Source organism: Telmatherina bonti (genome assembly GCF_933228915.1).
Source record: "Telmatherina bonti genome assembly, chromosome: 23".
NCBI classification, from domain to species: domain Eukaryota; kingdom Metazoa; phylum Chordata; class Actinopteri; order Atheriniformes; family Telmatherinidae; genus Telmatherina; species Telmatherina bonti.
Window position 1 is genome coordinate 17,363,450 of NC_136632.1, and position 23,748 is coordinate 17,387,197.

At 38.5% G+C, this 23,748-nt stretch overlaps 1 protein-coding gene across 1 annotated transcript in view; it reads left to right on the forward strand.

Annotated features, from left to right (window-relative positions):
- LOC306773650 (chemokine-like protein TAFA-2) overlaps nucleotides 1–16,769 on the forward strand; it is a gene marked incomplete at both ends in the record, with an annotated part of 24,491 nt that extends 7,722 nt beyond the window's left edge. Inside the window, 3 exons of the mRNA XM_079263524.1 lie at nucleotides 8,853–9,005; nucleotides 16,039–16,163; nucleotides 16,740–16,769. Of these exons, the coding sequence (XP_079119650.1) occupies nucleotides 8,853–9,005; nucleotides 16,039–16,163; nucleotides 16,740–16,769 (308 nt within the window). The remainder of the gene's footprint in view (nucleotides 1–8,852; nucleotides 9,006–16,038; nucleotides 16,164–16,739) is intronic.
- Between the last annotated feature and the right edge of the window lie 6,979 nt (nucleotides 16,770–23,748).

Sequence of the window (23,748 nt, forward strand, 5' to 3'; positions counted from 1 at the left end):
ACGTTTTGGAGAGTAATCCTGGGGCACATGAAGTACAAGTTCACCAAACAATTCACTTAGTTGAATGAAAATAAAGCCGCAAACTCATTTTTTCACTTCCTGAACTAGTTTTGGTTTGACTACACCCCCTTGTTGTCTGTAAACACTGCCCAGTCTCACCAGAAAACATGCAACCAGTAAGCTTTCAGCTTTATTTGTCAAAATACACAGTTTTTTTTTTTAACAGTCTGCTTGCTGACAGTGAGGTAGCTTCTCATCCCAAGGGTGTTAATGTTCATGTGACATGACAGGAATGGCGACCTGTGGGCATATTGTTAAAAAAAAAAAAAATGTAGGTCTACTCTTAAGTTCTAACCTTACACATTGATTTGCTTATGAATTAAAAGTTACTGTACATCTGTGCATGGAAACAAGTCCCGTCGTTTTAAAGTTTTAACTGAAAATGTGGCATTAAATAGTAAAATGTTGCCTTACTCTGTCCAAAGTCAGCTACACAGTTCTCTTGCAGGCCATATGCAGTGTGTTCACACTTTAAGGTTGGGGAGGCCTCATGTTATGAATTGTAGCAACAATCAATCATGGAATCAGACAGTCAGGTGACTTGATGAGCTTGCAGCTGCTTAGATTTCTAAAGCAAGCCATGGCAAAGCATTCAAATGCAAAATGTCACAACTGTTAATAAGAAGCCAAACTGTTGACATCTCAAACACACAAGTGGGAAATTCTGCCAAAATGAAAAGAAACCGTGAATGTGAACACGCTGCTAAAGTTAAGACAGAAGAGATGCATGAATGTCATCAGTTAAATGGAAAGCATTGTGTGTGCTGTACAAATAAAGCATTGAACCGACACATGACAAAATGACATCCTTACCATAAGCACCAACATCCACTTATCTATACTGGAGAATTATGACCCTGGACAGGCAACTAGTGTGTAATGTCCCATCAACATATAAAGATGTTTAATGAGTGATGAATTTCCTTCAAGGAAGATAAAAAATTTTGCTGGTTTGGCCCCAACAAGCTGCAGTTCCCCTTTTTCTTTACAGTCAGTGTGAGTTGGAGGACACATCACATAGTGGGCGTCTGCTGCTGCAGCTGAATTAGATTCAAACAAATAATTCTTTGTTTGAATTATTTAAATAGCTTGGCTTCCAGCCATCATCACTACTACTTTTACTATCCCACTACCAACTTCTATTTACTCTGATTTTTACACAATGGTGCCGGTGACGTACTGATATAAAGTTTTTATTGCAAGATGGCATCAGCAGCTGCCTTTGAACCCCCGCTCAGTTTCAGCTTGAAAATGGCTTTTTGTAATCCTAATGAAAACAAAGTTCATGAATGCAACTTCTCTTTTGACAAGGAGACTGCTGGAGCACAAAAATTTATCCAAATGGCTACATTTGTACAAAAATAGTCATCATGGATATCAAGTGAACTTTTTACTTTGTTTCTGTACAGTCATCTCTTTTCAGCTTCAAATCTTCCAATCTTGGGGCTCATCAGCTGGTCGATAATGAAAATTATTTATTACTTCTGGTGTAGCCAGGAGCAATACAGATGAATAAATAACTATCCAGGTCAAGATAGCCTTTAAACATAAATGAATAAAAAAATAAAATTAAAAAAAAAAAACAAAAAACAAACACACACCAACAAAAAGACAAAACCACCGATATCTGACTGCATTTCTACCAACACATTTCACACGCTTTGCTATCCAAACATTTACAGCATAAGATGATTGTCATCTAAGCAACAAAGCTCTGTATCAGTTAAATATGAGACAGACACGATCTGCTCCGGCACTAAATGTTGGCACCAAGCATCATTTGCTCCACGCAGTCATCTAACATTGTGTAACGTCGAGGGACTCTGGGCTGATCAGGAGCTCTTGCCGTCGGATTACTGAAACCTCCCTGTAGATTCTGCTGCTCTCATGTGAACAGTTGTAATCCGAGGAATATAAATGAGGAAATACACACATATCCATCTATCAGATAATAGGCTTTGTATAGCTTTGCTATAATTAGTGACTGGCATCTCAACATAGAAGAATCATGCAACTGGGACATCTTAAAAAAAAAAAAAAAAAGGTACACATCATTCAGATTTTTATATTCTGATGCAATCTCTGCATAAGGTACAGTATCTTGTTGCCCAAGTGGATGTAAAAAGTTTAAATTCAGGCCTTCAGTGTGTTCTGGTGTGATCCCTGCAGAGATATTACAACCTTTAAATTGCAGCATCCACAATGGAAAAATCACTGAGAAAGAATCAGAGGACATGGACCGTTGAGGAGAACTTGAACCGGAGAGGATTTAAATTTCTATGACAGATCATACTTAGTATTTTCAGATGTTGGGAGCGCTCCGTCAGCAAGCAGGTGCTACAGTTTGCAGTACATCATTTGAGATGCTTTCCATACTGTTGTAAATGTTCCAGTGACGTATGACCTTGATGTCCAACTTACATCTTGTGTTATATGCATCAAAAGATTGTTGCTTGCACTGCACCTTCTACTTTTTGCAGTTTGCAGTAAAAATGACTTATACTGCATCTGGCATTACAAGAATCTGGCCAAGAAAGGAAAACAGTGACTGCACCCTTGAAAGAGCAGAAACTAACCAGCAGAGACAGAACCAGACTCCTTAATAACAATCTGTGGTTGAAAGTATGACTTAAGGTGGTTTACCATTCATCTCTCCATAGTAAGTTAATAGGTTCATAACCTCTGTTAACCAGCATTACCGTAACATGTTTACTGGTCAGTATTTTCCCATCTGCAAGGTGTTTTTGGTTGCTCACAATATTACATGGAATGATTACATCATTCACAACTTTATGACTGAAGTCAATTTTGCATCATTTAGAGTTTTCCTTCTGTCTCCAGAGACAAATGTATAAAAGCTTCCAACTGTGCAGACAGAGAAAAAGCCCATCGCTTCTCACTGAATGCAGCTTTGGCTCAAGAGATCTGCTATTAAAAACTAATGTTTTAGACGAGACTAGTTCAGTCAAAGAAGTCAGTAGTAAGGAGAAACGTGGTTTCACTGTAGAGTTTCATGGCAAATTGTGAAGTAACTTCATTGTTTTTGTTCACCTTTGAAAGCATATTTGTTCCCTACATGAAATGTGACATCACGTTCCAAGCAAAATGACAGAAGGAAGCCAGATGGATGGTGGGGAAATAATTCATCCCAGTTCAACTGCAGAGTAAGGCCACTCTTTTTCCACTTAGTTTAATAATCTGATCATCAATCAAGTTGGGAGTGTTTTTTGAAATGATACAAAAGAATGAGGCCCATTTTCATGAATTTCTGGAGCACATAAATAAGGCTGTGAGATTGCAGAAGGTGGGGAGAAAAGATGGGTTATAAATGGCTGCAATTAATGAAATACAAGAACTAAAAGTCAGTGGTCACAAACACAATTAGAAACAAAACCTTGAAAAAAGGTTCTTAATTTATTCCTGTTTTGTTTTGCTTTTATTGTCGATTAGCTGCCGGCTAATTTATGTATGTGAAGGGTTTGTGGGTCCATCATTTGTTTTTGCGATTATGGGCATAATTATGTGCATGTTATTATTAAAAGAGTTTTTTTGCTTTTTGTTTCAGTTGTGTAGATGAGTGCAGGGACTTGTACCATTTGTCCTCATTGCTTTTGTTGGCAAAAAATCAAAAGAGAAATCTGTAAAATTTGAGTACATCAACCTTGTCTGTGTAAAAATTCATAATTTATATTCATAAAGCACTGATTTAATATGCAATTGTGCTGACTGCTGGCCTTACAAATCACATTTGCGTGCAGATCAAACTACATTTTTACACTTAAATTCATGAATGACATGGCAAAATTGGGTTTTCAGTCGTACATTTAAAATGTAATGTTAAGCTACATGCACCAGAGCACAGACCAAACCACAACACCTACACAGCATACAGACAATACTGACTTTTTATTTTAAGGTCTACCTATTTGTTGCTAAATAAATCCTTTTGAATAGCTTCAGATTCCTGCTGTCAAATTGCCAAAGGAGGATATTGCTCTAACTAGCTGGCTACAGCAGCTTTCCAGGAAAGTGACAAATAAAAACTTTAAATATTAGCCTCCACTTGACTAAAATGTTAATATTTGTCTTTTTTAAATGTTATTCTGATAAATAAATGAAAGCAGGGAAAATGACAGTGTGACAGTGTGACAGAAATCAGTGCCTGCAGGAATTTATCATTTCTAAATCCAGTTGGCATCAGTGGGAGCACAACACCCAGGTGCACACTCTAATTTTCCCTGAATGTGCTGCAGTTAGGGCTACAGAAAAGAGGACACAGATGCTTTGTCCTCACAGAAGCACATATTAACTCAAGTTTGCATGAAGGCTGACACTGCCTTAAATTCTTTTCATTGTAAGATTTTAGAGAGTTTCTGTTGCATCAAGTTGAACATTGGCTAAATATGACATGAAAGAATTTGTAAATGTTTCCAAATGTTTACAAGGAGGAAAGCTGTGGGGGTAAAATGTAACTTCATGGCCTTATTAGGCTGCTTCAGTTTAATGCTTTGGTGAAAATTTGACAAACTTAAAATGGTAGCGTCCACTTGTCTAAAATAGCATTTGGCTGTTTATGCTAACATGGTAAATAAATAGCAGGAAAGAAACAATTAGAACTAACAATCGTATCATACTGGAAAAAAAAACTGAAACTCAGTCTTATGCTGACTCACTGTGGTCTTTCCAGGAATTTATCATTTACAAATCCAGCCAGCATCAATGGGAACACAACACCCAGGTGCACACACACTTATCATTACTCCCTGTGCTGCAGGCACATTCAGAAAATGGGGCACAGCTCATATTTTCTCAACAAAAGCACACATTTACAGGCTACAACATGTCTGCATGCAGACTAACATTTGAGACAACAAAGAAATTAGATTGCGCTTGCAAATAATTTTGATCAATGTAAACAGCCCAGTTGGGACCCAGTTTGGCTGACGTCAAAGCAAAAACAAACGAGGCTTATTTGGGGAAGATATACTTAAACTGGGGTCCAGTTTATACACATTACTTTTAATGTAAAGACTCAGTATGCTTCTTTTCTCCACTCGAGTTCTTCCACTGCTTGATCACCAATATGACAAACACTTTGAAATGTAAAATTAATGTTAGCTAAACTTTTCAGAGTAGAGCAAAAAGTAGAATTACAGATAAAAGGTTCATTTTGTTGCCAATCATTGTGTTCGAGTAACAAAATTATGATTTCAAAAGAAACCACAAATGGGAGTGAAGGGCAAGATTCAAAGCAAAAAATAAACAGGTAGTACAATACAGATTGATGAAATATAAAATCTTTTCCCCACCTTGGTTTGTTTAACGAACAGATGTGATGTGATATGTGGTGTGTGTGTGAGACAAAGGACTTTGACTTGAACAAACTAGGAGATATTCAGTATTTCTCACGTCACAAAAAAACCCTAAAATGTCTGAAAAATTATACCGAATATTTTAGTGCAGGAAAGTTTATCATCTCCATCTGAACAGAAGTAAAAAGTATAAAGGTTAAATAAATATGTGCATTTGAATCAAGGTGAAGAAACTGCCGATCTGACACCAGAACAACCCAAACAAGATGTCTCCAGCTGTGACTGGGAAGGAGTGAATCACTCTGGCATTCTTTAATACAGCTACAGAAATGTAGTACTGTGTAACTAGCAGCTTTTCAGTGCATTCAAATAAAATGTATGCCATGCTTTTTTAATGCAAAGGAATAGCTTAGCTGGATAGAAGGTGGAAAAGGTTTCTGATTATTTCACAACATTTGGGGCAAAAAACTCACAACCACCTGTTGGAATGTGCAGAATTATGGATTTTGAATAACAGAATACTTCCTTGTTTGCTTCATGACATGACACATACTGACTTTCTTTGTCCATGACTGCCAATAATCCGCATCTCAGACCACCAGAGAAGACCACCACCAAGGGCCAAAATAATCTCGTATCTACTTGGAACGCTGGACATTTCAAGTTCTGGATGCTCTTGATTAAAGCTGCCACACACACACAAAACACGCTCACAAAAAGGTTTTGTGAAGGAATAAATAAAAAGGAGCATTACGTTGATTAATCTATGCATCTTTGTCAGTGATTTTCATGTTTGCAGGAATGAACTGCAATAAAGTCCAGATAACTGATACAATTAGCATTTTAGCCTGCAACTTATAAACTACCAAGCTGATGAAAGACTTTTTTTAACCTTTCATTTCATTTGTAAATGTTTGTATACACAATATCATTTCTTTAGAGATTGGTTGGCTCTGAAATGAAACTGGTTGTGTTAAAACTATGAGTGCTGTATTTAATAAACCACCTTGGCACGTCTCTCTTTAACTGGCAGTGTGGGAATATGGGTGGATGCTTTTAGTATGAACAGAAGTACACTTCTTTCTGGAGCTGTTATTAACAACTCTAGTTGTGTGAGTTTGTAAACTACTGTAATTGTAGGCCTGGGTATTGACGCTTATTTCTTGAGTCATTTTAATTAACAGCAATTAAAAGTAATGACACCGATGTCAAAGTTTCTCCACGCACAAAGCCAAACTCCTCAACTCCTGATGCTCTTTCCACAAATGCATCTTCCTTATAAATGTGGCCCCAGTAAAGAGAATGACCAGACTTTCAAATGGAATAAGATCTTTTCCAAGTAGTAACAAAGAAATGAACAAATAAATATATTCTTTTCTTTTGCACATCTAAACAATTTCACATTTTCTTGCGCATGTCTTACAAAAAAATTAAGATATCAATGTCAACTGATATTTGCAGTTTTGATCAAAGATTTGAGCATTGAACTGGTTGATGTGTTAGATCCAACTAAAACCCTTTATTTCTGTGAAACAAGATATTTTTGCTTATTCTATGTATTGGCATGGCAGAACTAACTTTCCTTCCATCTATACATCCACAAGTGTCTTCAGTTTTTCCATTATAGGAGGGGATTGTGACAGTCAGGACACAAAAGAGGAAACTTGGGGGAAAAAAAGGGCTAAAAGCAGCAACAACTGGCCAAAACGGGGTTTGTTATATTAACAATGTATGCATGCATGTGGAGTCGCTAAATCCTGTATCCATTTGCTCAGATTTTAATGGCATCTTGTTAGCTGAAAAGTTGAGCTCTAAGAAAAAGTATAACCAAACTAATGTCAGAAGCCGTATGCCCAGGCCACAAGGGTTCCTCTCTGCCACTGTGGCATCACAGCAGGTATTAAGACAGACTGCGGGTTTGCAGAATGAACCGATTCCTCAGTGAAATGCTTTCCTCTATCTGCTGGCGGGGGAATCTGGGCAGGCATCCAAGTAGAACTCCAAATCTAGTCCAAAGCACCACAGCTGCTCAGTGTGAAGCTGCTGGCAGCGATTCACTTACAAACATCTGAAGCAGCTCAGCTTGATGCGTTGTTTGCCTTTCATATCTTTCCTTGTTTGGCAACCAGAGCATGAGTAAGCATCCAGCCAATTTTGGATGACTATGTGCATTATTTTCATGTATGAAGGACAGGTTGGATCACGGGAACAGACATGCAATCAAAAGTTGCAAGAGATTGCATAATCACAACAGAAATTCCCCTTCCTGTCCGTTTCTCTGTTTTATATTGAACAGCTGCTCACTTGTATGATCTAAAAGCAGCCATACTTAAATATTTGATGCGATGAGGTGGGAAAAAAAAAAAAAAACCGTCATGCATATGAAAAGAAAAATCCCATTGGGTATTCAAATGCTCAAGAGTTGCAGCACATGTTTTGTCAGATTGGTGACAACACTTGTCAGCAAAGAAGTTCATTTCATCAGTGCATCTGTCAAACCGCTGCAGTCCACCAACTCCCCCGGGTAAAGAATAAAATTACGTGGCTTTAGCCGAGTTACTACAATGAAGACAGCATCAGTTTCATGCAGTCATTTCAGATTTACAGTTTACAACAGCAGCGGTTCGCACCTCTGCAGAAAGACACCTCGTGAAAATGTCACAAACAATTAAAAGAGGATGAAGCAGCACAGGCTCTAAATAATTCAGACAATGGAGCGTGATCTGGAAATTGTCTAAGTGCTGCAGAGTTGCACTTTCCCCTTTATGTGTCGGAAAGATTTTTTTTTTTTTTTTTTTTAAAGCCTCCAGGTTGTTTCGAGCTACATAAAACCGTACTTCATTATTTTCATTTAAAATGGTACTAGTTAAAAAGAACAATATTGCCCAATATAATTCAGGTTTTACGTTTCAGGCCTAGATGAAAATAACCCGGTCCTTAAATTCAATAAATACAATCTCAGATTAACATAACATTTCACTGTGACATTCATTTTACCTAACTTAATCTCATACTGAGAGAGAAAACCAGTTATATCCTCACCCCGTCCACAGAAATAAGGAGAGCAGCTAGCAGTCAGGTAATCAATGCACTTTGTTAATGGATCAACAGCAAGCAGGAGCAACTATAAAATGTACAAAAAAAAAAAACAAAAAAAAACCAAGCTTCTGCAGCTTCTGTTTTTTAACAATGCAAGGCCCAGAATGTTTCTGAATATTATGCGTATTCATGTAGTGAAAGGGAATTTTAACCTATGATAAATGAGCTCTTTTAGGTAAATTAATGGTGTGCTTTCCAGGGTTCTTCTCTCCACCGCTTGAAGAGATGAAAGTTATGTAAATCATGCAGTAAAGACCAAAGGGAGATATTCTTCTGGGACTCCATCCGAAGCCAGCAGTATGGATGTAGGTGATAATTATTCACTTCCACTGATTATTCCCTTTTTTCCCCCCACTTTTCCCTCTGTCATTTCTCCTCCAGCGCACCATGTCCGAACGGGCACCTGCGAGGTGGTGGCGTTGCACCGCTGCTGCAACAAGAACAAAATCGAGGAGAGGTCACAAACTGTGAAGTGCTCCTGCTTTCCAGGGCAGGTGGCCGGTACCACCAGAGCCGCCCCGTCATGTGTAGATGGTATGCTCCACTACTACACAATTCATTTGAAATTGTCTCTTTTTTGCCAATATTATTGTCCACAAATCGTGAGGAATAGATTTGCTGAGAAAACGGCAGCACAATTATTCTCCTGTAAGAGCACAACTTGTCAGATATGTCTTCAATGAACCACATGTCTTCAAACCAAATCTTCTAGCTGATCTTATGAATTCCCTATTGGAGCATAAGGAGACAAGAGCAACAAGAGGAACGTATAGTTCAGTTTTTCTGCTAAATTTCTCTGTTTTAGTCAGTTTGTCACATTTAAATAGTCAAATTGTCATTTTTAATCCAAGCAAACATGGATGATTAAAACAAAAACCACTGGATCAAATGAAAACAGGTCTAAAAGACAGACAGACACACACACACACACACACACACACACACACACACACACACACACACACACACACACACACACACACACACACATATATATAAATAAATGCTGTTGGCTCTGAAATGTTGTGGGATGTCTGCTGATCACCCTGATTGACAGATCTCATCAGTATAAATGAGCCAAAATAGATAAGATCGTATTTTAGTGCAATCATGCTTTATAATGGTTAAAAAAAAAAAAAAAAAAAAAAAAAAAAAAATCACAAAATGCAAACAACAGATAGGTCTTCCATGACCAAGAGCCACTCATGAACAACACACAGCCCATCATTTATTGATCTGTGCTGCTGCTATTGGGTTTGTTGTAAGATTTGCAGAAACATGTCCTCACACCTGCTGTTTCCCCCTTTTCTTCATTTAATACTGAACTTTAGCTGTTCTCACTGGAATATGCGAGACCGGCCTCAAAAGAGTCTATTGTCTGGATGGGGCGATTTCACAGATGTGTACGCCGTCCACGCCTAATGCAATCCCAGTGATGTGTTCACACAGTGTGATTTCTGGAAACGTTTCCGAGACCGTGCGGCGATTTCTAGTAGAGAATTGTGAGTTTTTAATTCAGTGCTGCCAAAAGAACACATCAGCATCCAGTTTTGATCATTGAACTTGTTTTATGTGCTTCGAGAGTCATTATTCTCTTGAGGCTGTGCACATTAAAGAGCCCACCCCATCTAAAGTCTGAGCAATTTTATGTTAAGGAACATTTTTCTGTAATTCCACAACTTTTAGATGCAGTTTGTCTGAGATTGGTGAAGCTCTGCTCATCTTCACATCTGAGAGGCTCTGCCGCTCAGTAATGCTCTTTTTATACAAAGTCATGGTACTGTCAATTAATCCAATTAGGTGTTCAGATGTTCTTCCAGTGCCCCCATTGGAGGTGCAATCATATTCAAAATGATTTAATATTTACTAAAAGCGAGAAATGTCTCTAATGTTTTATAGGGAATAAAATATGGTTTTGAGATTTGTGAATCAGAATGGTTAAACTTATTTTACACAAGGTACCAACTTTTTTCCAATAACACCCAGCTGCAGCCTGGAGAATGGGGCAGGCCTGGATATTGGGCGGAGTTGGATGTCAAATGGGTGAGTTTGGATGTCAGATGGGCGGGGTTAGGGTTAGCAGTGGCCATTTTGAGGGAAGGAGAAACATGATCCAATCAAAATGTTGAGGGGTCCCAAATCCAGCCCTGCCTCATTATCCAGTCTGCAGCCAAGACCCTCTCACTCTTTCTGGAACTGGGTTTGTAAGTAAAAAAAAAAAAAACCAAACAAAAATGCTTCATGTTTCCATCAAACTGGTCTAGATTATGTGGATGTTACAGTGTATGGAAAATATTTAAAGAATCATGCCCACTACACTGTGCCTTAACACCAGGGACTCTGCAGACACACTCCTGAAGGGTTTATTAAGACTGATGAATGTGATGGTGCCTGCTGTTGAATCCAACATCAACGACCTAGAAGCCGTCTTAGCATGCTAATATGCCAGAGGCCTCTCAGCCAAAGTGGCCAGCCGCACTTTGGTTTGAAATGTGCAGCCTTCTGGTTTAAACGCTGAATAGCCAGTGTTTGACCTATTCCTTGACATTTTAGTATTGACATTTTCTGCAAATTAGAGCTGTGAGCTACTAGTTTCTGTCTAAAGCTCCTCTGGTGATCTCAGAGAGGGAAGAAAAAAAAGTGCAGCCCTTAACCTTTTAATTATTCTTTTTACAACCAGAGATTAACTTTAGCTGCACTCAGTATTATTTCCTTTTGATATGAAGATAAATGTGCTTCCAGGCATCTGATAAATAGGGGAGGGGGATGTTGGAAGACTATGAAAAGGGATTACCTGTAAACTTTATGCATTATTTTCATAAAAATGCTCTTCTAGAGTCATGATTGATGCGGTCCAAGTTCTTTATATCGCACACAAACTATCGCTACATCATCCACAAGTTAGTCTTTTTTACCAAGAGAAGGAGAATATAAAAGACTCAAGCAAAATTGCAAAAAGATTGAAGTGGAGGACTTATGATTAGGTGGGTACATGTTAGGCTCTTAGTAATGGTGTTGCATTTCAAGACCGACATTAAACTACCTGGCGGACTGAAAGGAGTCATCTGGCCTGCAGCCAGTCATGAACCACTCAAGTCAGAAACATTAAGCGCAGCAGGGAAGATACCAGACTGTATGACCAAACACCAAAACAGAACCAGCAGATGATTCCAAACATGAAATGCTTCAATATTAAGGTAAAAATTTAGGTCTGAAAATCTTGAATGTCGTGTAACAGTCATCCTAAACCATGAAGTTTTGTTTGCATAATTTTGCTTACACTGGTAGTTTGCTGGGAAAATATATTTAATGAAAACTGATATACAGTGATTGTTTTACATGCAGAGAAATAAAAACATACCATTATAATGTGTAGATATAACCCACCATAAAGCTAGCTAGCTTACTTTGGTGAGGGTTAGTCAGGCGAGTTTAGTAATTTAATCGCGCCGAATTAGACACCATCTTGGCTCAGTAAAGCAGTGGTCCCAACCTGGAGTCCACGATCCCCGAGAGGGTCCCTGACGTTGATGTGCAGAAATTTAGATTGTTCAAAAGACGACCACACCGAGCTGAAGCACTTCTTTTTTTTGTGAACTATTTTAACTTGTCGTTCACATCAAAGCTTAACCCCACATTTTTTAAACCAAGTCCCAATGAGTCATTAAAACTTGCATTTAAGATTTAAAAAAAATAAATAAAATAAATAAACAGCACCACACACAAACACCGCATCATGCTAGCTAAGTGATTAACACATTTCTGGGATATCTTCTCGGAACATTACACCCCCCCTATAGCTCAGTCATAGTTTGTCACTTTGTGAACACCAAAATGCTTTCCAGCCATCTAAACTTAAGCCAGTTATGAATTCAAGGTCAGCTCAATGATTCAGACATTTTACAGCCACAATAAAGACAAATCCAATACGTGCTCTCAGATGTTTGTTTTTAAAGCATCATTAACTGTTAAGTGAAATGTATCCCATGCACCATGTTTGATCATCAATACTCATTTCATATGAAACCTTTGTGGCTTTTTAATAGCTGCTGTTACAACCACCATCTGCTTGAAGTTGACCTAATGCTGCTCCCCCCACCCCCCCTCCTATACCACACTGCTGCCATGGCTTTTCCACAAATGGATATCATGTCATAAAGTCCTTCCTCTTCATAGATATTCCTATGATGCTGTGTTGTGTGGATTATAGAAACCATCCTATTCATTATGGATAACACTAATGCTGCTTGAGGGGAAAGGGGGGGGTGCAGAACCTGGTTAATGACCTCAGTAATATGCCAACCTTGAATGATTTCCTATAACACAGAAAAGCAGCTTAATACTTCGTTATTAAGGCAAGTGGGGAAGTGTTCTCACTGCAGCTTAAGAGTTTCCACCTGCAACTGGTGTCACAGCTCTTCCCAGTTCCCCCTCTTTGACATGTCATATGGATCCTGAGTTAGGCATCCCTAAAATAGATACATTACCAGGCAAAAAGCAAATCTTACATCACTTACCTGAGACAGCTGTCAGAAGGTGACATATCTTGATGAGACAGCTTTGATCTAGAGAGATGACGCTATTCAGACTCAATATGAGGACATGCATTTAAAAGAAACAGTGTCTCTCTGATCATGAGGTGATGAATATGTTCTGATCACTTACTGGTGAAAGAGGTTTAGAACCCAGCTGCAGGACAGAGCAGACTTGAGAACATCAGATAAAATAAGTAGGAACATTTAAGATAAAAAAAAAAACCCCAAAAAAAAAAAACCAGGGAATCCTGAAACTAAACAAGAAGCGGTGCAACACGGCCCAGAACACGGCCCACTACCTCAAAGAACCAATACCACTGCTGGAAGAGAAACCAGCAGGCAAATCTGCTAAGAAAGCCAATGATTGACATAGGACAGGTGGCTGTAATCTGCTAACTGGATCCAGGTGAGCAGAAAGCAGGATGAACTGACAACAAGGAGAAAAACTGAGGAAACACAAAAAATGTGAAACCTCAATGATAAAGTACCACAAACAGAACCGAAAATAACCATCATGACTCTGGGTTTAGATGCTCTCTGCTGAAGATGTTGAAGTCACTCATCATCTTTGGCTTTGGGTGACTGTGACTTTTCCAATGTACTAAACTTGTTCAGATTAAACAAGCAAATTGAACAGGAGCGCTACAGTAAGTTGTTGTTGCACAATTTTAGAAAAAAAAAGAGGTTAATTGGGACACTTGCGCCTTTTTAAAAAAAAACACATGTATGTTTAGTTTTACATGCTGTTGAGACAACAGTTTTGTTAGCATGAGGTGATTTGTATGCTCTTTTCACACATCTATACCAAAGACTTGTAAGTGTAGTCAGTTTGGCCCACAATTACTGTTCACGCCTGCACATCACAGCGGGAGGTTCTCATTGGGAGATTTGCTCTCCTGGCTGGAAATGTGGGAGAATAGCTGTCACAAGAAGCAGCACATGATGCAGAAATTAGGTTGTGGAAATCATGTTTTCTTTATAACACATTGAGAATAACAGATGAGGCTCCTTATTTGTATCATATTATCCGGATGTATCCAAATGGCAGGGATCGTGCAGAAAGCAGCACACTGGTCAGCAGAAAGGTCAAACTCTTGCTGGCACAGACGCAAAAACTCAGAAATATTTGCTGACAACACCCGCTGGTGATTTTACCAGGGGGCCGGGAAGGAAAATCTCTTACTATGTCCATGGCAAAGTTTGTAGATGTTTGTGTTTTGCTGCCACTGCTCTGAAGAGAAACAGGTTTAAGATTATATGAGCTTTGAGGCATCTTTCCTTATCCTGTTGGCTTCAGAAGAAAGGATAGTATGCTCACAGAGGACTTGACATGGTCAGCATCAAATTGTAGTTAAGCTGTCTCGTTTAAATGATGCGAAGCTGGTACTAAAGGGCCCAAAGTGTACCAAGACAATATCACAAAACAATATGGATTCATGCTTTCGTGTTGTTTCCACCCAAATCTGGACTCAACAAACCAGGCCATATCTTCCATCTTTTACTGTCCAGTTCTTTTGAGGCTGTGTGGATTGTAGCCTCGGCTCCCTGTTTCTTGCTGACTACATGATAGCTGGTGGGGTCTTCTGCTCTTCCAGTCAGTCTGCTTTCAGGCTGGACATGATGTGTTCAGATGTGGTGTTCTGCACACCTTGTTTGGAACCAGTGGTTTTCTGAGTTACTGTTGCTGTCCTATCATCTTCAACCAGTCTGCCCAACCTCCTCCTGGCCCAACTGGTCAGGTCATAGTCCACGAGAAGGTTTGTCTGAAGACGGCGGGGATCACCACTGGCAGCTGTGTCTGTGTTTTTATGTGCAATAAACCTGGTTATTTCATTTTTAAAGATAAACTATGTCCACGGCATGTTGGTTGGTCCGGGTGCCGCAGTTTTCATACTTTTTCACCTCCTTGATCAGTTTTAACAAAACAATCCATTTAACTTGCATCAGCAAAACTGCAGAAGCAGCAACTTTCCGCTTCATGTTAACCACGCCCACCTCAGATGTCCGACCAATCACACAATGCTTCTCAGAGTCCCACCAGAAGACACTCCTGTCAGCCCGATGTAATGAGTACTGTCTTTAACCACGTCTGCAAGAACAACATGATTTTCTTTTTGGGGCCTTCAAAACAAGAAAAAACGTCTTGTTTCTCCTGGAGTATGTCTACTGGAGACAAACCCCACCAGTGGTTGTCAAACTGGGTTTGGGCTCATCTTGAGGAGGGTGTGGCACAGCAATATTACTATTGGTAGTGTGTGTGATTTGGAAAAAATAGCAGAAGAACGTATGTTTTGACAACTCAGGTTCTTGGAAACATTCTGGGACATCCTCCATAGCAGCAGAACCGAGGAATAACTGTGTGAGCGCATCAGATATGAGGGTTCATAGATCCAGCAGTGTTTGTTTACACCCCTAAAATCACAAATTCATGATTGGATTTTGACATTGCAGGCAGTGAAACATATTCAGTGTAGTTCTTCTTTCCTTTGCAACTTTTTAAAGTCCCGCTTTAGTGAACTGTCTTCATCATGCAACTGTCAACGATGTCTTTTTCTTCTTCTTTCCAACTTCCACCAAAATAAAAAGTTCAAGAATAATGACTTTATCCTTTTGTTTAGAGGAAATAACTCTTCCTTTGCCAGTGTGTCCCACTATATCAGCCTCCTCTGCAACTCACACATGCAGCAACACCCACATGTGGCGTAACTTTGCTTCTGTTCCATGCACTGATCCACTGTTATGGTTCAGACATAATTCTTTGTCGAAAGTGCAGGGAAGACAAATGTCTTTTATCTTTTCTGCAACCCTGCATGGTGTTCCCATTGTTTGTGGATCTCAGCAAACCTGCATGTAAAGATAAAACACACATTAAATATTGGTTTGAGCTATTTCTTCAGAAGTGTTCATAATTTTGCATAGTATGTTTTTTAGAGAGATAAATAGCATCCGATATATTGACGTTTAACACTTTAGATAGCGTGAACGCAGATGCTCCTGACATTTTATTCGACCTCTTTGCCTTGTTTTGTAAGCCTCAATAGTGGAGCAGAAGTGGTGGTGTCAGATGCATCCGTGCCTTGATGGGGAGGAATGCAAAGTTCTTCCTGATCTGAAGGGCTGGAGCTGTGCAACAGGGAACAAGATAAAAACCACAAAGGTAAGGTGCAAGAAACAAGTCACTTTATTGATGCCAAATTGAAACCTGTTGTTACTGCTTTTCAAGGTCAGCAGGGTGTGATTTCTCTTACTGACGCCTGCATTTACCTAAAAACTACTGTTTGAAATTGGTGCAAAGACCCCGGGGAGCTTATAATCAATGGACTGCCATGTCTCCTTAGCACTTTCAGGCCACTTTGAGCACCCAAACCGGCCAATTACTCACTCCAGTTACTTGCTTTTAACTTTGTAACATGATGCTCGTATCCTTCACTGTGTTATGACTACCCATAGACTTCAGTTCTGCCTCTCTCTGTGTACTTAATTATTTAAACCGCCTGCACCACACCTGCCTGGAGTCAGGAGCCTGGAGCCGTGGGCTATTGATTCTGGGATTGGCCGAGACCTCAAAATGGGATATTTATACCTATGTAATTATTTTATCTTTTAGTGGTTTTGGTTCAGAAACAAATGTGACCATCTCGTGATGTTTTGGAACAAAATGATCAGATCTTGATAAGAACAAAACTAAACATCTCTTTTTCTTTTGTCTTTCCAAACGTGGCCTTCTGGAAAGATTTCTGCCGATAGAGACCAGCTTTGGTAACGTCAGATGCTCCACAACAGAATCCAGGTAAATTGTTTGTTTTCATCATTATTTTTAATTAAAATAAAAAATGCTTTCATTTTGCTGCCCATACAGGGAAATTCACAACACGAATGTCTATTTTGAAAGTCATAATTAGATAGTTTTCATCACAATTCTGGTAGCGAGAAGAGGTGTTCACAGATACACAACAGCAACTTGTTCAAAGCATCATCATTACACAGCAGATGTAACACACACACATCTTTGAACTCAGTCAGAGACATGACCTTCCTTAGTTTCAAATCTCTCTGCCAGCTGCCGAAGCAGCAGGACGTCACAATTTCACGCCGGTTCTGAGATTTTAGGGAAACAGCACAATATAAACCCAAAACCATCAAATTCCTTTGCCCTTTTAACTCAATGAGTAATGCACACTGGTTACACATCAAGGATGTGAAATGTAAGCAAAGCAACGATGGTTGAGACAAAACCTCGGGCACGGCAACGAATACAGTGATGAGTAACATCTGACACGCAAACGGTTTGGCGTATTTAAAGCCTCAAAGAAAAGTGACTTTTATACTAACAACAATCCTAAAAGGTGACACCAGCAACCTTGTCTATCTCTGTTGCTTTAAACCAGCAGAATAAGAAAGGATACAAAGCTGTCAAATAATACAACTGTCTGTGTACTGAGCACAGCTTTTTGTACTTTTCATATTTGCACATCTTTAAATCGCTGCTTATCCTTTATACTCAAATATCCATTTGTTGAGAAGAGGAAGACTGTGGTGTCGTGGGTTCAAAATGGAAATTTCTCAGGAAATGTCTTTAAATTGTACTAAAGAAGATTTTGAAGATGCTAGTTGATAATTATTATTCATAATATTTTTTAACTAATGTAAATAAATACATGCATAATAATTGCATGTATTTATTTACATTAGTTTAGATTAAATTGAATTATTCACAAACAGATCGATGCAGATGTGTATGGTAACTGTGCCATAAATTCCCTGTATTCTGATGTGAACTTACCCTGATAAAACATGCGAGTGATGCAGACTGCTTTTCTCAGACAGTTACACACTCAAACAAAAATTCATGTAAGCATGTTGTAATATCAGTTTTGCTCATAATGCAAACTTAGCAAACTGCCTGCACCCATACGCATGTCTTTTTTCTAAAATCTTTTTCAAAGTATTATTTGTGTTTTTATAGATAACTGTTTTAGCAGTAATAATCTAAGCTAACCTCCTCCAACATCTCTGAGGTTTCTGTTGTTCTAAGTTACTTTGCTCTCATGTAATCACAGAATTGTAGGAACATGAGGTGCATTCTGTTTTTTTGCGACCATTATTTGAAGCCATGGGCTTGACCTAACACTGCCACCTCTGATGGCAGGCAGTATTTTGGGTCTCTGTGCTAGCTAGCGTACATCCTGGCTTAAGCTATCTGTTTCATATGCTAAATGTGGGCGGCAGACAGAAAAATAAATCACCGGACAACAGCTGTTACTTTAGAAAATAGGCTTTTTCTTACCCACCTGAACGTATACTGGAAAATCAAAACCCACTGATCCATCATTAATCTTCACTCTAGACTACAAATAGGAAAAACAAAACTGATGGTACTAAATTATTTCCAAAATTCTGTGCATTCAAAAGGAAAAAATATATATTCATAGGTCATTATAGGCTAGTTAATCATTTTTAGGGAATGGAAACATCCCCTCCAGCTGGCTACTCTTAGTATTTACTACATTGCTTTGCACTTATTCAGAGCAACAAGTTGCCAATCGACAGGTTTTAGCTTCAGCCTACTGCCATGAAGTAAACGCTGATTCCACTTTGTACTAGCAATCCAATAATGACACCATCTGTGTTTAAACTGGTTCCCTATAAGACTCACTTTCACTATGTCATTAGGTTTGCTACCAGTGCAGGATCTCATGGAAAAAACAAGGCTCAATTTATTATACAGCAGCTTAAATAGCAGATGGTGAAAACACTGGAATAACTGTGGAAATGCTGCACAGCAAAATAACTGGCCTTTCAGAATTATGAGAAATTATGTAAGGCAAGAAAAACTTGTAGGAGAAGAGAGGGTTCAACAATAGTTTTCAGTATTTCCTTCTAATCTTGATGCTCAGCATTAATCAACTTTGGTTGGTCCAAATGTTCTTGAAATTCTTTTGTTCACTTAGACACACGTATGTTTGTTAAATCTTAAATAACCTTTGATTGGGATTTGCTTCATATAATTCTGGCACAAATGAGGGTTTATTTAGATAAAGCCATGACATCACAGAGAAGCAAACTTTGTGAAAGATGGAATCACAAAGATTGGAAGGGAAGACTGAAGCTGAGTTATTAGGATTTTTTGTACTTATAGAACATGGCTGCTCTATTTGGTTCCATGAGGGCTGCAGCCCTGCAGGTTTTCAATGTGTTCTGGCTCCAGCACACCTGACTGAAATGAGTGAGTCATTTTGCAATACCTCACAGGCTGTTGGATCCATTTAATTTAAGTCATATGTGTTGGAGCAGGGTCACGCTGAAAACCTGCAGGTCAGTTGCTCCAGAGATGAGGGCTGCTGACCTCATAAGTAGCCCTGAACTATAGGGATAGAAAACCACACTTAGCAACAGTTTGCAGTAAACAAGCAGCTAGAAAGGTTTTATTTTCATAATTTATGGTAGTTTCTTGCTGTTGGCAGTAGAAAGTTAATAATTTTACTTTATCAGTAAACATGTGTTAATTACGGAAGCATAGAGCTGTCATCCACATAAAAAAAAGTTTGGGACTTATTACGTTATAACGTGATAGTTTTATTGTAAAAACGTGAAACATATCATGTTATAACGTGATATGTTTTATTGTAAAAACATATAACCACTTGAACGCTGGAGGGATTACATCTCTCGGCTGGCCCGGGAGCGCCTTGGGACCCCCCCGCAGAGATGGCGAATGTGGCTGGGAGAGGCAAGTCTGGGCTTCGCTGCTTAGGCTGCTGCCCCCGCGATCAGAACCCCAATAAGTGGTAGAAGAGGGATGGATAGATGGCGCTTGGATGCACCGATGATGTTTGCATTCATAGCGATTCTCATGCCGCTCAAGATTCAATTAGAAATTATGTCACGTCATGGGTATGGGACTCATTTTTCCTTCTGTACAGACCCATGCCTTTTAAAAATTGTCCTTAAACTACGCATATTTATTACAACGGATCGAAAGTGTTCCAAAGCACCATAATTTCACAATGTCTCAACCCAAGTATAAAGAAAAACTCTTTCAAGTCCTGTAAATGAGACATTTGTGATCTCCTATCCACCCCGCACACAATTTCCTCATCTAAAGTCGAAAATGACCAAGTTCACGTTTTCAAATACGTGATACGTTTCACGTTTTTACAATAAACTTATCACGTTATAACGTAATAAGACCCAAACTTTTTTTTATGAGGATGACAGCTCTACGCTTCCGTAGTTAATCCTCTTATTTAATTTTAATTTTCTTTTTTTTTTAATTCTTTACATTTTTTCATGTTCAGAAATATTGATAGTTGGTGATATTTTATGGGAAATAAACATCTAGTCTTTAAATCCAGGTTTGATTTAAAGTTTCTTTGTACTTTAAAAGGAGATGAACATAAAAAAAAAGTAATCTACACTGACTGTAATCTTCTTTGGCAGAGGCTATTTTCTCAACTTTTCTAGCAAATTCTTTGTAGCTTTTCTTGTCCCAAAAAAACACTCATCAGGTTTTATTTGATGAGTGTTTCTTCCTCATCACATCCCATTTCTGATCTGTCATATTCCTACAGAGCAATAACTCACTCACAAACCCTCCAAAAAAGTGGATTCAAGTTTAGACTTGAGGCAGAAATGTACTCATCGTAAACGTTGTATGATACTAAAAAGGAAGAACTACATTGACTGCAGATTCTGTTTTTGTTTATTTAAGTCAAATTCACACATCATAAACTTATCAAGTACATTATAAATAGCCAATACGATCAAAAACGGAGTCATGGTTAATTATAACACAAAGCATTTTGCTCAGATGGACACAGCAGCGTGCCAATTATACGACTGAATTAGACAAAAACAAGCCTGGCACCTGCTGTGTTTAGTCTTTGGGCCAACCTCACTTCAGGCTGAATGGAAATTAATGCTTTGCCAGTTAAATTAGCACTTGTCAGCTTCAAATTAAACAAATGCAACACCTAAGGAGGAAGATTATTTTTCCTTTTAGGATTTTTAGCATTGTTTCAGACACTCAAATACTGTGAATGATCCTTGCCCCTCCTCTTCAGCTGAGACAGTATAGATCCATCTCTGGGGACATTTTTCTTCTAACAAGAAGCGACTTTCCTCTTCGTCTTTTCACCCAGAAATTCTTCTCAAATTAGTACCGTATTAATCACAGTGAGAGCTTTGAATGTGAATGACTGTAAAGAGAAAAATTTATTGCAGCTCGTTCTGCAATCAGGCAAATGCAGCAACTTCCTGAATGTCCAGAAACACTTCATTTTGTTTCATAAATTATGCAGGTTTGTTCTGTTTTTCTTTGATATTGACGATGATTAATATAATATTGTGCACTGTCATGTTGGTTCTCTTCTTCCTTGTCAAACAAGCCATTTGTGAATTAATCGACATGCTACTGGGCTGTCAAACTGCAGCTGTACGTTTCCTATCAAAAGTTTGGCATCGATAATGAGGCTTTACAAGTTCGGTGATGGCTTCCCTCAGCCTGTCAAACTGACTTGTCAACTGACAGCTGGCTGGAATCGATAGCAGACGTTGTTATGAAGGTTGTTATGTTATGTTCCTCAAGAGTCTTTTACCAGAATGTGCTTTTAGACGAGCAGAAGAGCTGCCAGTCAGCCACCGAGCTTCATGACAGGCAATTTAATCTCAAGGAGAACGGAGGTCTTCAGAGTATCTGACAGCAGCGATCTACGTGTGGAGGACAAGAGCTACAAGTGCAAACCCAGCTCAGCAGCATGCTCTATACTGAACAATGTAAAAAGTCTGCAAGAAACATTGTGCAGACGTATTCGGCTGATATGGTAGTATTAGACAGGTGTTTTCCAAACTTTGACGTTTGAATACAAAAGTGGTCTACAGCTCTGTCTTAACCCTTTCATGCATGCATTAATTAAAAAAAAACAATGCCACTTTTTTTCAAACACAGTATTTGACTTTTACAGACATATGCAATGATACTTTTTTCCATTTAAGTGGACTTGTACTTCTATAGCACGTTTCCAGTCATATTGACAACTCAAAGCACTTCACACTACATGGTACATTCACCCATTCATACACACAGTCCCGAAAGGGACATTGGAGGGCAACTTGGGGTTCAGTGTCTAGCCCAATGACATTTTGCTGTGTAGCCACAGGGAAGCCTGGAATCCATGTCCTAACTTTCAGACTGAATAAAATGACTCTTCCTCTTGAGCTACAGCTGACTCAGCTTATTGATGCATTTCAGTCTTTGTAAAATAATATATAATCAAAATCATATGATGCACCTATTTTATAAGATATAGCTTTTAAATAGGTGTCCACTATGTATGCATGAAAGGGTGAAGACACTGCAAGGTTACCTAAATATTATATATATATATATATATATATATATATATATATATATATATATATATATATATATATATATGTAGATAATGTTTTGTTTTCTTTTGCTTTGTTTTTTACTTTTTATCCAGTACTTCTGGAGATGTTTTCTAATAATGTCTATTACTCTACTTCGTGCCAACATTTCTAAAATAGCAGCTTACATAATATAAGAGTTCTAACAACAATTACTGCGGATAAAAACTTATCGTTGATTTGAAAGGACATGATCTTGTCTTATAGAAAAGTGGTGGTATTACTGTAGGGTTGTGTGTGGGGTGGGCTTTTCAGAAGATCTTTTCATACTGCTGTTACTTTCATGGCTCTGATTTTGTTTTATGGCTGTTTTCTCCTGACACAGGTTAACCCAATGTTCTGGTCTGGCGGATCATAAAAGGAGAGGAGAGTAATACAAAGGACCTTTCTGTAAATAGAGACATCCTTTATTCTGGACTGCAGTTAATCTTTTGAAAACTCTGAATGCTTCTTCTTGAACTAAATGGACAATAAAAAGAGAAGCACTGGTCGCCGGTGCTTCTCTCTGAAGGACTTCGAATGATTAGCCTTATCGGACAACAGGATTTTATCGCCAACATTGTACTGCTTGTAGTGGAATACAATGATGAACTCTGGCTATGTCTTCATTTCTAAAGTAATCTGAATTTAATGGATTATGTTGCGCCAGTTAACCAGGACCAGCAGATCACATGTTGTATAAGCAACACAAATAATGAAGAGAAAAATGACTTTGTTTCATCCGCTGGTTGTGGCTTTCTTCTCTGCAAAGTGTAGTTTTAAAAGCTGAAATATAACTGAACATAAACGGCAGATATTCAGTGATTTTTTTGCAGGAACGCACAACCACATCCCTTCATTGTATTAGGTGCTCCATTGAACCCAGATATTGTTGAGAGTTTGAAAGACTGCAAGATTCAACCAACGCTGAAAAATGTGTTGATCAGACTGACTTCAGTCCATTTGGATCTTTTTTTTTAATTTTTATCCAAACTCTGCCTCTTTGCATTGCAGCTGGAAGGTTCAGATCATCAATGAGATTTGTGTAAATTGAACACAGCATCTGGTTTTCATTGAGTTACTTGATGATTTGTTAATCACCTTTAGGTATCGCTGACACTTCTTTTGTCTGTGTAAGTGATGACATCAGTAATAAACCATGGTTGTGTAACTGAAGCCTTGTGTCTTTTAACCATCTGTATGCAAATAATGATGCTTTTTTTCCCCATTTAGTGAAAGAATAAAATATATTAACAGTAAATAACAAAACCTTCTGTACATGTGATTACAGTGTTTTGTATTGACTACAGTTGCAGCACAATCAGCTTGACATT